Below are 15683 nucleotides of genomic sequence, written 5' to 3'. Positions count from 1 at the left end.
TGAATTTTCAGGAAATGAAACAAAACAAATGAAAAAACCACCTGTGAACCTTGCTAAGTGAAATCTTCCCCATTTTTATTGCTTCAGGACTGTGAAATTAATGCCATGCATGGAAGGTGTGAGTTGGTAGAGCCTACTACGCATTTATAGTTCATGTGTGTTGCACTGCATGATGCCTCATCACAGACCTGGGTTCGGGGATCATAGTTGTAAGAACCCAACATCCTGAATAATATCCACAGATCAACACACAGCAATTGTGAACACTGATTTCTACTCAGCCAATGTCAGCTCTGTCTTTGAAGCCAGTTAAGGAATACTATTACAGCAGGATCGCTTGCAGCTAAATTTTGCTAATTTGATAAAAGACCCCAGAAAATAACAGCATAATTAACTCTGTAATTGCTTCTAGAAGAAGAGTTCAAGTTCTCCTGCCCTACCTCTTTTTTTTTTTTTTTTTTTTTAATTCCGAGTGATCAGAGTTGCTGTTGCAAAGCCCAGTCATGGCACTCATTTAGCTCAGCACGCACTAGATGGCACTCTGCCACAGTTTTACTTTGAGTCAAAAATGCAACTGCACTGTGTTAACATTATCATATTTGTGACACAATTTTACATACTTTCCTTCTGTTTTAAAGTTTGTTTTGGAGTACCTGTGTTGCTTTTTGTAAGCAAATGTCAGAATGAAAGCTTACACTCTTTGGGAAAAACAATCACTCAAACAAAAACAAGAAAGTGGATAAGAAAACACAAATGTCTGGAAGAGTACAGTTAAGATGGCTACCCAAACATCTCTTTATTCTCAGCGAGCAGGAGAGCACCCAAAGATAAGGGCTCTGAAGAGCTGCAGCCATGGGGCTGCTGTGCTGGGGACCTGCCTGAGCCCATGGTGATGAAAATGAGACACGGGACATGTCTGGGACTGCGGGGAACTAAAAAAAGAAACTAGATCTGGTTCAGAAGCTGGGAGCAGGAAAAACTTTGCCTCCACAGTGGCCTGGATGGTGGTGGGGAGTGACAGGCTGCTCCTCTTCTTGATGGGGACTGGGCTGGCAGCTCCCTGGCACCTACTGATCAGGGAGGGGCTGATAGCCCCAAGCCTTAGTGCAGTCCAAGCTAAGAACATCTTGCCTTGGAGCTCTGAAAATATACCAGATGCATTTTTACTTTCATCTCTTCTAATTATTAATGCCTAAGATGAAAGCGCAGCATTCCTTGTGGACATTCGCTTCGTTAAAGAATAGATGCACACCACCAAAGAAACACCAACCCTCACGCAGGTCAGCAGAGAAAGATGCTAGAGCAGAACTTACGACAGGGGCATTTGCCATCAACAAATAAAGCTGTTCAGTTTAGGAATCTTCATTGTAACACACGATGCCTGGGAGTTAGACTGATACTGTGAGAACTGCTGATGGTGAGTCCCTCTGCAGGCGGACGGTTCATGCTGTCAGCTGCTTTCTTCAAAGCTGCCACTGCTGCTGCAGGAATGAAACCTCATGGTACTCATGGGATCCGACACATAGCCTGCAAGATGCAGAAAGAAGTTCATGTGTGGCTCAACATAGCAGCGATTCTCCCCCACCTCTCCCTGCAGTGACAATGTCAACAAAATAATGTGCATATCAGTTTGTGACAAATAGGCACAATCATGCTGATACCTTTTTGCTGACTGCAAATCTCCATTTAATACCATCTGCTGAGGAAAAATTTAAAAAGGAAGTAAACAGACCCTGCCATTCATGCAATGAATTCACAATAATCAAGCACAAAGAATCTTTGGTGACTGACATAAAAACATGAATCTCAATGTTTTAATAACAGTGGAAGTTTGCCATTAAAAAAAATACCTTTTTGCCTTTCAACTAGAGCTTTGAAGGGCTCAAAATAAGCATCCTGATAAGTATTTTTAAAATATTTTAATTCTTGACACTACAAAACAGAAAGCAACTGCTCTTGCCAGCACTGTATTCCAATGAGTTGCTCTAACAATGCCAAAGAAACCGGTCCTCCCTTTCCATGGTGTCATTGGTCAGCTGCTCCCACGCTTCTTATATTTTACTGTACTAACATTAAAAATCCAGTGGAGCCAACTCAAATTTCTTGAAAACTAGGCATTGTACAGAGATACTTAGCCACTCGGGAAGCAAGAGAGCTTTGAAACTGGAACATGAAAACTTTCTGGGGCACAGGGTGGGGTGGGAGAAGGGTTACAAAGCATTGCTAAGGCTTCTGCGTGCCACATTCCTATTGCCAAACATAAAAGACACACAGCTGCAAAAAATTAAGACTCTGGTAATTACAACAGTACTGACCAAGGCATCCCTAAGCTGTAATCCATAAGCAACCCTGGTTTATCTCCTAATCATGACACACTATGCTTTGAAAGCTGGCAGCAAAACTTTTCCTTAAGGGAATCTCACTCATATCCTAAATATGCTGGGCCTTAACGCTGTGACTGTTCTTGGGCATGGTGGATGTGCCCTGAATATTGGGAGGTGAAGGTAGCATGTGTCATCGCTGGAGCCAAAGCCATGGTGCATCACTGTGTATGTGAGGAATGATAGTCTCTGATGGGGCACATTACAAGAGCAGGACGTACTTTTGAGAACCTCTCCAGCTGTGGTGACAAAACTTTGTACTGTGCCGTGGTGCACTGAGCACGCTGGGTGGGAGACTGTCCATTGCTCCACCATCACTTCCATTTGCCTTGCTGTTGCCACACAGTGGGGAACCTCTGCTTTAATAAATGCTTTCATCCTTCCAATCCCCTCAACCATATCCTATATATTTTTTTTTTTCCCTTGTAGTGCCTGTGAGTTTCATATCAGCCAGGATCAAGATCAGAAGGATACTTGGCTTGGTTCACTCCCAGGATCCCTTCTCGCCTGCCAGGGACGCATCTCTCCTTGGTTGGCTGGTACCCTTTCCAAGTGCCAAGAGGGATGATACTATGCTATGCCACAGCCTGGGCTTGCACTGTCACGTAACTGCTCAGTGAGTGCAGGCGCTTCCTTGTGTTGCAGGACAGATTCTGTGCTGCAAGCCTTGCCAGGGCCTTCTCTGCAGCTGGGAAACTTTGGTGACTGTTGCAGCAGCAGCATGAGCTTGTCTGCCAGTGTCTGAGAGCTGCAGTGAGCAAGGAGAAGCCAAAGTCAAAGTTAACCTCCATGTTTACACCAATCTTCAATTTTAGAGGATATACAGTTTTCTTTGGGCAGTGCGCATTTGCCTCATGTGATTTCACTGCTTTCAAGATACTGTTTAACTCACAATTTGTGAAACTTCCAATGAAGAGCAGGTGCTTTGCTTTCACTGAAGAAGTCAGGGCTGTGTTTATTTGTAGAATTTCTGTTTTCAAATACACTCAGTGAAGAAAATTGTTCACTATCACAAAGGCTCTTGCAGGCATGGGACCAGGGTGCTTTTGAGTCTTTTACTGAGAAAGGAAAACAGTGAATGTATTCTCTATTGTTTACAGACTGCAAGCGCAAATGAGGATAATGGAAAACATTAGGCAAAAAGCAAACAGAAAAAAGATCAAAATGGACATGAATGGGGAGAGACAGCAGTGAAATTGGTTTATGTGGTAGAAATAAAGAGTGCAAATATTTGCAATCATTAGACCAAGCACTTTAACAAAAAAGGGTTCAGGGCTTTCTGTCTTCTGGTGTGCCGCTACACATTGCAATGGCTTGATCACTCTACTGGGGTCTTGAAGCCTGGGACGCAGTGGTGGCTGGGCTGCAGGGTGCTTATGGTGGGCCTCCAGAGCAGCTGGGTTTGGTGCTTTGCAACAAGGGACAGTGATTCTGCTGTTCCTTGAGATACATATCCTGGTGACACCGCAGGACTCAACTTTGAGCTGCATAACCCTGCTGAAATGAAGTAAGTGGCAAGGAGTAGCTTTTCCAGTCCTGTTGTGTCTAACAGGCAGGATCTTCATTTTCCTCTGTACCACCCTGGCTTTTTCCATTGTTACCTGAGTTAGGGCAAGGCTCAGCTTGGCCAGCTCTTGGCTGCGATAAGCTGTGCTGTACCACGGTCCTGGCATCTGACCAGCAACGTGGAGGCCTGGCTAGGGCCACTTCCCTTCCTGCTCATGTGCTTGGGTTCCTGTCTGTGGAAACTGTGATTCAAGGAACAGGTATATTTGAAAATAAATCTTGAGGTCTTGTGAGTAGAGTCTGAAATCACTCCTTAATCCCACAGCTTAAATGCAGCCATGGAGAGTCTCTTCTCCACCAGCCCTCCATTCCCTTTTGTCCCTTTTTAATACAGACTTAAGAAACCCCCTCCAGTCTTGCCTGGATGGTCTTACTCTAGGAGGTCACTAAACATTTCTGTTCTGTTCTTGTTTTCTTCCTCCTCGAGTTTTCCAGTTGCCAGGTACCTGGTGAAAGCTGTGCCCCGAGGAACTGCTCTCTGCAGCTGTGGAATCCACATACAATAAGTAATAACAAAGTTTTTGTTCTTTTTTCAGTTTCAAAGGTCATTACCTCACTACTTGTTATGGCAGCAACACTGCTGTTAGTGTTGTACACAGTAAATATTTATATGACCAAGTTTTCTCTTTTTCTCACCCAATGTGCTCAGTTCAGAGGAGGGGAGGGAGTGCAAAAGTCATGCTGAGGCCTGTGAAAAACAGCAAAGATGACAAGCATCTGATATATGCTTCAGGCAGAACAAAACACTGAATCCTCCTGGTGACAAAACAGGTTGGCAAGTGGCAGAAAAGGGAACAGATGCCAGGAGAGGAGTGAGAAGGCCCCAGGGCAGGAGACAGCAGCAAACTCTGAATGAGGGCGGCAACCCTGTAAAGTCAATGGATCCACTCAACACAGCTGCCATCTGAACATACAGAAAAATGTATGTAAGTATAGAGCATATAGAAAAACATAAGTTTTCCTTATACATGCTCTGCAGGCATGCCCTGGAGGAACAGAGACTTTATACAGCACAGAAGACCTCTGCTCCCAGCAAACCCAGAGAGACCTTCCTGGGCACTCCTGGGTGGCAGCGACTGTGCTGTATGCATCTCCTTAGAAGTCTGTGTTGTCTGCCAAAGCCCAGCCCTGCTCCTTGGTACTGAAGATGTTGCTGTTGTTCTCTGCCATGTCAGTCTCACGGCTCCTGCCATTTTTGTTTGCCTCCTTTGTCCTTCACATCCCAAAGCCTGATATGACTATTTATGAAAAAAACCTCTACCCAGCTTTCAGAACAGACGTGCTGGCACAGGCAGTGCCAAAGCCTCCTTTTCTGCCTGCTCTGCGTCGCTTTTCTAGGAGCGTATCAGAGTCTGGTTTTGCATCTGGTGTCGCTGGGTGTACCGCCATGATCCCTCTAGCAGTGGTTTCAGAAAATACCTTCTTGCAATGCTTTGTCTCCAGGGTTCCCTGGACTTTCACACTTGTCCACGGGGTGATGAGATCCAGACTATCTGCATGGCTCTGGGCTGATGGTGGAAGCGTGGTCTATGGTGCTCTTGTCAGGCAAAGGTAACCACGGATGCTGTGCTGATGTTTGGTCAGCAAACACAGCAGCCACAGCGGACAGGCCCTGGCCACATGTCTGTGCTGAAATGGGCAAGTGATGTCCTGTTGACATGGCCCTGGAGCAGCTTAGGACGTTCAGGCAAACAGATCAGCTGGTGCCGGTGGAAGGAGCAGCACCATGGGACAGCAGCTGGAGGCTTTCCAAAATCACATACTCGGTGTAGTCCCCCTTCAGTATTGCTGCACAGAAAGTTACTGAGCTGGGATGTGCTGCTGTTTCACACCTGAGCATAAAGCATGTACTACCCCAACAGCACATACTGAAAGTGGCTTCACAACAGTGGCAGGTTTTTCTAGGAAGCAGCAGTTGAGCCTTGTGTGAACGAAGATCAGCACGAAGGTGAGATTTAGTCTGACCTTCAGCTCCACACCAAGAAAGAAAGATTTACCCAAGATGTCTGAATCCAGTCTGCCTGATACCACCCTAATGCCAACTACATTTTCATATGCTATTTTAAGGTTTTATTTATACATTATGCTGCTGGGCTAAAAAGCTCTAAGATGATAATTATTCTGTGCTTGGGACACTGTAAAGAGCCAGCTAGTGAGTTCATGAGCTGTGCAGAAAGGGTGGGTGAGAAACAGTCTCCCACAGAGCTGCCAGCAAGACAAGACCTGAGCAAACGCTGTTTAGCAAGAGAGGTTTACTGGGGATGATTGCAAACGCAGGGGCTAGGAAATGCTGGAAAACCGTTTGTGTGGCAATGCATAAACACACACTTGAATGCGGTAGGACAGAAAGCCAGGAAGGCAAGAGGAAGAAGCAGTCAGGACATCTCTGTTCTGGAGGGGACCAGTACAATGGGATGCCCTCTGAGAGAGGAGTGCCAACAGTGAAAAGGATATGTTGTGTCATTTCATGCTCCTGTGGTACTCCAGAAATAGGACTGTCTTCCCTGTTTTTTGCAGAAGTAGCCTTGAGGATATAATGCCACATCTTCTCCTTATTCACAGACCCATGCACATAGACAGAAAGGACCACCCCAGCTCTGAAGTGCTTGGGATGCACATGCAGTGAAAGCAGCCATGAGGTGCAAAGAGCACAGGGTGAGACCTCACCAGCTCTGGCTGTCCATATCCAGCAGCCTGCACTGAACATTAGTTTTCTCATGAGACTTTTTGGTACCTCAGGAGACTGTAGCTCCACACTGATTAACCACACCAAGATGCTTAGAGGAGTATTCTGCATTAACTCACCATTTTTGTCGATTGGTGGGTACTGGAAGTTTCTTCTCATGTCATCCAAAGACAGACCCTGAGAAGGGTGGTGCCCAGTGCTGAAAATTAAATAGGAGGTGTCAGTTTAGATAAGACTGATAAAGTCACATCTCCAGACCATAAGAACTTTTTCTACAGAGCTGAAAGGAAAAGACAGTAATACGAAATACATCAGCCTGGTGTCCAGCCACTGGCATTTGCAGTAAAAAAAAGGCAAAAAAAAGAGTTACGAAGCAAGAACATGAATCACATACTTGCATTTCATCCATTCTCAAAGTAACTTCCCTCAAATATACTGTTTGGGCCTTCACAATTGTTTGTACGTTGCTATTTTAGAAGCAATTCTAAGCATCAATCTAGGGTCATTGTAATGTATTTTATGCATGACTGCTAACAGATTCCTGCAAATAAGTTTCTCCGGCAAGGGCGATTGCTGAATTATCTTCCAGTCATTGACCAAAACCACGGTCCTGCCAACGGGTTGTTTATCACTGATCCTAAGGAGCTATCATGTACAGGACTGTCCTCTATCAGCTCTTCTTAGATTGGAAGCAGACAGAAACCAAGTGTGCACAAAACCAAGAAGCCCAAACTGTTCTTATTTAGCCCTTAGTGCATTTATTTCCAAGGAGCTGTCAAAAGAATAATGGAAGGGATAATGGCTACAGTGACACAGCCGACGGCACAGGGAAGCAGTGCAATACACAGAGCACATGGAGGTGCATCAGAACAGTTTAGATATGATGGAGAGCCCAGATCTATAAGAACATATCTGATACTCAACTGGGGGACTAAAGAAGACCTACTGGATTTAACCACTCCATGAAAATAACACCTTAGTGTTGTCCCTTAAAAAGAGGCTCTTTCATTTGACTTGCCTTCACTGAGTATGCTTATGTAACCCTTGAGAAGCCTTTTTATTGAAAATACAATTGGCCACAGTTCTCGGGCTTTGACACTTTTCACGGTCCACGTAGAAGGCACAGTACTAACCAGAACTTTATATTAACTTAATTAGATGCTGTGGATATTATTTATCTCACAATATATAAAAACTCAAGGGCCTGTCACCACTAGACTATCTAAACAGGTGTATTCACAGCTTCTGGCTTCTGTTGAGGAGTCACTAAGATACTCTTTTTCATCGTGCCTTTGTGCAGTTTTGAGAGGATAATAGGATTACATTTACTGAATTCCACTAACTGCAAAGTAACATGCCATCAGCTTCACTTACTCCTCAAGTACTTTCTCTGGCAAAACTGATCAGTCTAGCTTTTCAACCTCTAAAACGTGAAGTCATGAAATGGAAAGGGCAGTTCAGTGAATTGTCCAAGCGGCAGAATATGAAATGTTGACGCCAGCTGGCAACAGCAGGACACAGGATGGTTGTTTCAGGTTTTGTTGGGACTTCTCTGCTTTTCTACCCCAAACACAACTATTACTCTACCACTGATGGAAGCACTGGGAGGCTCAGGACAGGTCCTGTGGCTCTGGCTTTCCCAGCTTCTTTAAGACACATCTTTGAGAAGGACGGATGGATACAGGTTCCTTATAGCAATGCTGCTTGTCGATGCCTGGAGCGCACCGTGCCCCATGGGAGGAGGCCAGGCAGCTGCCTGGCCGGCTGGAGGTAGTTTAATGAGGATCAGGAATACCCTGAAGGAGCAGGCAACGCTCGCTCCAGCTCAGCTAGTACTTCTGGAATATTGGTTCTACCCACTTTTCACTGTCCCGTCCTCCACTCTGCTCCTGGCTTCCCTCTCGGTGGAACATTCACCTCCTTCCCCACTCTGCTCCCTGCTGTCCCAAAGAGCTGGCCCTCCTCTGCGCTGCACAACTCCTCCTCCACCACCTACCCACCCACCCACCCAGCTGCTCGCCCTGCTGTCAACACAGCCACCCTCTTCCCTGACCCCTCGTCTGCGTGCCTGCAAAGGGAAAGCCCTTTGAGGGCTGACCCACAATTGTATAGAACACATCTACATTTACTGTATCACTTGCATTATTGAAGCTCATTCATAATTAAGGAGAAGCAGCCCTTCTTTGGGCAGAGGAAAACAGTAAGGTCATCTATTTTGGGAAAACACTGTCCAGTCAGAGGCTGAAGCAAAAAACCAGAGAATGACTGGCTGGCAAATCTGCACCTGAAAGGACTGCAGACAGCTATCACAGCATCCGCAGGCTGTGGAAAGAGCCAGGAGGTCCCCAGGGGAAGAAATAAAGCATACACTTTGCTTCAATTCCTAGCACAGCATTCATGGACTAACTTCTGGGGTGTTAGCCAAGAGAGACAGGCCTGAGGCCAGCCATGCTGCCGAACAGGAGGCTGGCAGCACTGGCTGTGCCAGCGATCCTGGCCTGGACCTACAGAGGAACTACAGCACTGGTCTGTCCCACGCAAGGATTTCCTCTGAAAGGAGAAACTCTTATTTGGCCTCTTTGCCTTTGGAGCAGCTCAGAGCAAAAACAGCAGACAGGAATCCTCTGGTTTTGTAAACAAGAAAAAGAAGGTGGAGAAAATTGCTGCTAATGAACAGCTGTTGGGAGGAGAACTATGACATAAATCTGTGATAAATAACACACCCCACTCTGCCATGACCCAGACTTTAGGCAGAAAACTTGAAATCTGATTATTCTCAGAACAACTAACTGAACCCCATTCACTCAGTCACTTTGCTATATGTTTTTTCTTTAAATTTCTTGTCAGGTGGGTAAGAGTTTATGTTAACTAACCAGAAGAGCTGAAACCATCTTCAGTAAATTGTTGAGCAGCCTCTCTAGGCATTAAGTCTGGAAGGGGAAGAAATAGCTGCTTGGAAAGCACTTGAAAAAAGCTTGGAAAGAGCGATCTTTCCCTTGACAACAAACGTAAACCTTTTGTCTAAGGGATAACTCAGCTTTTCACTTCCCATCCTCTATTTTGGGAGAAAAGGTGGTTTGTAAGGGACCAGGCACTTGTCGTCAATCTAAGACAGCTGCCCAGCAGAAGGTACGCCAGCATGAGAGCTGGAGAGAAACCACATGGGTGATAGTGTCTGCTGTGAGTGTCTATGGGCCTGTTGTTTAGCCTGGAGAAAGAGAGCTGTTAGCAGGGGAGAAGGAAAGGACATCTTTCTGCTAGAGGAAATAAACCCATCAAAATGTCTTGGTTTTCTGCAGCTGCTTCCTGAACAGACCAAGTTTCCCTCACAAATCTGCACTAAGGCATTAAAAGCAGGATGCTGAATCCCGTGATCCCACCCACGCGTGTATGCACACCAGTGAAAACTGATCTGCACGTGACACAAAAGCCTCTTGGTGCAGCAGTGGCAGTGCTGCTTTCGTAGGCTCTGCACCTGAGCTTCAGAGCCCGAGCACAGCAGAACTCTGCAGTCCTGCCTGTCCCTAATTACAGACCAGCGTCTACCGAGACAGATCCGAGAGTGCCAGCCTCTGCAGGACGAGGCCCAACACGGGAGTGATCCGAGGCAGGAACCGCCTCTCCTGCTGGCCTGGTGGGATGGTGCCCAGCTCAGGACAGTGCCTTTCCAGGGCAGATCTGCAGCACTGCTGGCTGCAGCTCCATAGCCCCTGCCTCAGCCCCAGAGGGCTCTGCAGCGCTGCCCAGGGCCCTCTCCCATGTGCTGGCACTGCTGCCCCGGTCCGCAACCGGCTCGTGGAGAGCAGGAGAAGATGCTGGGTGGCACTGCAGCTGGGGACTGTCCCCCGAGGGTCTGCCTGCGAAGAGCTGCGGACAGACGGGCTGCCAGGCAGCAGGATGGATGGGCACGCTGGCTCCCCGCTCCTCCCTCCTTCGCCGCTCGCCCAGGACAGGAGCTGGCACGCACCAAAGGAAGGGCAGCTGGGCTGTCTGCGCGATCCAGCCAACCCAGGGCACTTACAGCAAGTGCTGCTCAGCAAGAGGTTACTTCTCTGCGCAGGGCAGGTGGGCACAGAGCTCTGATGGCGGCACGTCCAGCTAACGAGCGAGGCTCTGCCTGCATGCACCCAACAACCCTTTCACAGCAGACAGAGCAACATGTTTGCTGCATGATTCCTCTATTCCGCACAGACAGGGAATTCTTTCAGAATATTATGACATACCACGCCATGCAGACATGTATTTGCTATCTGAGGCAGCCTGTAGCATAGGCTAAAGAGCAGCTCCTGCCAAGGCCATCAGACATGTTAATATTACTGTCCAAAGATAGAAAGAAAGGTCACTCCAAATATTTCTGACTTGGGTTAACTGGGAGCTACTTAAACAAGAAAAGACTATTCTTTTGCAGATGTTGTCCTTGGACTCTGTGGGAAATGCTAAAGGTGTAGAAAATCAACAGCTAAAGCTTCTATACAGTGATGAGTTGACAGGTTAAGCTGTCCTGTCAGACAGACAAAGCGCACTGCTATTGCATCCAATTCATTATGACACTCCTGCATCCTGCCATATGACCGCTAAACAGACACTAAAGTTACAGGGCAAGAAATAAACAAGTAACTTCCGTGCCATGGCTGTTCAACTCCATGCATAGTACATGGAGATTTCGTCAGATGAATTGTTTCTGCCATAGTGTGGAGTTGCATGCTGTGGTGTTTCATAAGACATGAAGTCGTCAGAGCAGATGGAAACAGGAGGCAGCCCAGGAAATACAGTCCAGCTGGGGAAAAAAACAACATGACCCCTTCCCTCCAAAAATGCCTACGCTTACAAAAATGAAACCCTAAGAAACAGTTGTCATTAGGAAGTGAAGTCATTAATCATCTCAGTGTGTTGTATTATTGAAAACTACTGAAACTGTGGAAACCACTCCCTTTTTGTTGAGTGTTGTGCCTCTGGGTGAATCTTTCTGGGTGCTATTTATAGATTTGAATGTTGTTAGTTTGTATGGCAGAGCATCTGATAAAAGAATTCACCTTTAAATAACTGCTGGGGTTATAGAGGAGCCCATTTTAGTGGGCTAACAAGCCTCAGTGCTGCACTGGGAACACTGAATTACGGGACAAGCGGGGCACTTGTGAATGCCCCTTCTCTCTCTCTCTCTCTCATGTCTACACTAACCTAGATATGTCACTTTCTTATTCCTTTAATGCAAATTATTATATTCAACAGCAAAATCTGGCCCTTTATGGAAAGTGAAGGTCTAGCTCACATTGCCTTCACCCTGACGTCAGTGCCCAACTCCATGTCCTGCTCCAGCAGCGTATGACAAAAGCAAAGCAATTTATAGGATATCACATTTTGCCAGATGAACGTTTCAGGTCTGATCTATGTTTTCATGTAAAAGATTCCAGTGTCTGTCTGCAGGTGTTTGCTTTCTGCCTCTCCATATGAGCCCCCGAACAGGCAAAGGATTGATTCATTTTGCTCCTCTATTCCAGCTCCCAATTTTAGTTGATTGTATTTCTGACTTTCCGCATCCTGGTTAACAGGAATGTATCAGGAGGGCATGGCTTGCTTTGCTATGACTATTTCTGACTGCTAAGTGGTGCTAAAGGGTAAAGTTTAGACCGAGTGCACTGCTCTTCTGGCAGAGATTAAGAGCACCATTTCATTTTCACAGGACTCTCACTCCCCATGGGATAGAGATAGGAGATTGCTAAATTTGCCCTCAAAACCAGGTCTCCCAAGTGGTAGGGTAGACTGCCTCGAATATTAACTTAGTGGTACAATAATATAGAGAACCCACATGTGACTTTGCCTTTAAAAATATCAGGAGTTCTTCTTACCCTTCTACGGTCATAAATTGAATGATATGCAATTTTTAGGATGTACTCTGGTAGGAACAGCCCTAGCAATGCTGACTCCCTCAAATTTCTGTGAGGCTGAGATCCTTTCCCTCTTCCTTAAGGAAAAGGGACTTGGCATTTGTATCTCCTGCCTCTGTGTCTGCTGGGACAGTCCGGTTTCTGTCTGTCTGTCCCTGCCCTTCACCTGCTGCCCTCCCCAGACAGCAGCCTGGGATCTGTGATGAGCGCAGGTGACAGCACCAGTCCGGCAGTGCTCTCTCCTGGTACTGCAACACCATCTTCCAGTAGCACAGCCTACTTCATTCATTTAATCATATCACAATTTCAGATCAAGATGAAAAAAACAAAAACTAAAGCACAGACCTGAGAAATGTAACATCAAAAAATGGCACCTCTTCAATTACTTTGCTTTTCTACCACAGGCAGCCTCTGGGACCGGTAGTCTCTCCCATGTTTTATCTTCAGCAGAGGCTCTTATGGTCAGGGAACTGGGTGTTTTTCCTGTCCATAAAACTTCCTCTCATTAAAGAAACTCCACTAATTACTAAGAGTCTAAGAGAGGTGAGGGCATGTTAGAAAATAGTTTTCAGACACAAGCTATGCACTCCATAAATGGGACATATACTATAAATGTAACAGGAAACAAACTTTCTCGTACATAATAATCATAATGGCATTTCAGTGTGACCTTTCTTCCCACATTTGCTTATTTCTAGGATTTTCAGCTGGGTTTTCCTAAGTGTGCCCTATTCCTCCTAATCAGAAGGACATGTCTGCCTTGTATTTTGGCAGAGATAACAAGCCATGCTTGTGATACGAGTCAGCAAATATACTTATCACATTTCTGCAGGGCTTAGATTTCTGCTGAGAGAGGTGAGCTCACTGGATAACTCTGGCCCCTTACGAGGGCTAGCGAATCCTGCCCTCCTATTTTGATGCGACACACTAATACAGCCTCCTTTATTTTTCAGACAATACATAGAGGTTATACTGCCTCCAGTATAACAAACTGGCCTGTCAACAACAAACCTCCTGCAGGAGTCAGCTCCCTTAAACAGCAATACTTCGCAGAAGTAACTATATGAGCAAACTACATGAGCAGTTCTCTGAAATGTTAACAGTGCCCATGCCATGAAGGAGGCTGGTAAGGCTCTGTGTCACAGTGCCACCTGATGCCTCCAGCCACATCATCTGGTACTGAAACGCTGCCCACGGACTAACCTGGGTTTTCCATCTTGTCACTGATGCCACACACTGGAATATTATTTTCTTTATTTTTTTTCCAAAGAAAAATATGTCTTCTAGCTTTTCTTCAGTGAAATTTTTCAAATTGAAAACACACTGTGATATAAACACTGGCCTTCCCAGACCTGCTGGCAGGTAGTGAAGGTACATCCATCTAATGACCACTCACCTCTGGCCCCTTGGGTGGGCAGTCATCAGTCTTTTGTTTCATGTGATGTAGCAGTGGTACTGTGTGTAGAGCCCATACACGGCAGGACTTGATTTTATACTATTTTTGTTACTCATAGTGAAAAATGCAAATGCTTAGCTGTTGTCTTGGCAGCAGGATGGCTTCCACAGCATTCAGATAACCCAAACACCCCATGCTACAGCAGTTACAGAAGACAAAACTGCAGAAGTGCTTGACCGGGCTGGCCCTGGCAGTGGATCAGCCCCAGGGTGTGTTTCTGCTACCGGCTTCTCACGCAGCCACATCCCCTAGTCAGGCACAGTCCCTGCTGCAGGGAACACCTGCTTTAGGCATGTGAGCCGCGCAGTCTTGGGGACGATGCTTTCTATCCCTTTCAAAGTAAGCGCTCTCCTTGGCCCTGTAATGACTGGCACATACCTCTGTGACCAGACAGCGTAAGCTCGTGCATTCAAGGCATATTCCAATTCAAACCGACTACGTAGCGCGGCAACGTGACTACGGCCAGGACCTCCTCGCGCAACGAGACAGTCCGAAGATGAGGAGGGAGACAGAGAACCGCTGCTGTTGCTGGAGGCTGGAGACATTAACTGGATTAAAAAAAAAAAAAAAAAAAAAAGGTGGCACTGTTACTACGCATTTAAGAGTCTTTCCTCAGCTATTTCTCCTAAGTAAGTTGTGCGTCCCACATTTCCTTTATAGTTTGGCTGAAAACAACAGTGCCTCCCGACTTCGATCAGCTGAGGAGAACTGGCTGCTGCCTGCCAAATAAAGCGGTCAATTCATCATCGCCTGGGGTTTTCAAGCTGGGGTTGGATGGCTTTCCAGAAGATACGCTTTAGTTCAGCCATGAGTTATTTGGCTTGCAAACATCCACTGTGCAGCTGGGAGACATCACTGCCTCCCTGGTGGGAGCCACCGGCTGTGACTTTCCCATCTGGACCAGAAAGGTGGCAGTGCTGTCTGATCACAGCGGTCCTGTCTGAGTGTCCCAGGGCAGGAATTCAGACTGACAGGGCAATGCCAATGCAGGGCTAGCACATCAATATATGTGTTTATACATACAACACCAGAACCTGCAGCAGCAGGGGCCTAGACTTGCTGGCACAAAAGCTCCCTGCCACTCCTGGTTTCAGAGATACTTAAAAGGAGCAGAAATTATTTGCTGAGAGAGGAGAAGAAAAAAAGAGAAGAAATAGAGGGAGGTGGAAAGAGAAAACTCTCCACCTTCATCCTTCATTGGCTGTGGTACTTAACTTACTAGAGATCTTGTTCCTTAAAACCCCTCTTAAACAAGGCTTTGCCCTGGGCACAGTGGAGCTTAGGTATAACTCCCCAGCTAAATAATGCTTTCTTTTTTTCTTTTTGTATGTAAGCTCTTGCCCCAGATTTCTTCCTGCATGCACTGCTGCCTATGTATCATAGATGTCAGGTCTCCCATGAGATGACACAGTTTCTTGTGATACAGTGCTTCACTTTTTTTTTTTTTTTACACTTAAAAGCTTCCATCTACGCATAGAGCAACCAGCTGTAGTCAGAGCATGAAGAAATGTAATAGATTATGGGTGTCTTTTCTGACCCTTAAGCTCAAGAGCAGCGATCCATTTTAAAAGGAGGTTGGTTTTTTTGGTGGTTTTGTTTTAAAAAAACCCCAAACCTCTTACATGCATACACACACACACAAACACACCAAGAAAATATAATTTCAGGAATTGCAGCCCTGAGTCTTTTACTTTCTCTTTGACCACTTA

General features: G+C 46.0%; 1 protein-coding gene across 2 annotated transcripts in view; it reads right to left on the bottom strand.

Annotated features, from left to right (window-relative positions):
- Positions 1–512: 512 nt before the first annotated feature.
- The window catches only part of TNNI3K (TNNI3 interacting kinase), a 90769-nt gene continuing 75598 nt past the window's right edge, over positions 513–15683 (bottom strand). For both annotated transcript variants that reach the window (XM_075037380.1, XM_075037381.1), the window contains exons 23-25: positions 14353–14522; positions 6753–6832; positions 513–1527 (exon numbers count right to left, since the gene is read on the bottom strand). In XM_075037380.1, coding sequence (XP_074893481.1) covers positions 1451–1527; positions 6753–6832; positions 14353–14522 — 327 coding nt within the window. In that variant the 3' untranslated portion in view covers positions 513–1450. The remainder of the gene's footprint in view (positions 1528–6752; positions 6833–14352; positions 14523–15683) is intronic.

The sequence above is a fragment of the Buteo buteo genome, chromosome 10 (assembly GCF_964188355.1).
Source record: "Buteo buteo chromosome 10, bButBut1.hap1.1, whole genome shotgun sequence".
Classification (NCBI taxonomy): Eukaryota; Metazoa; Chordata; class Aves; order Accipitriformes; family Accipitridae; genus Buteo; species Buteo buteo.
The sequence above is the reverse complement of the archived record's forward strand: the minus strand, read 5'-3'. Positions and strand labels throughout refer to the sequence as shown.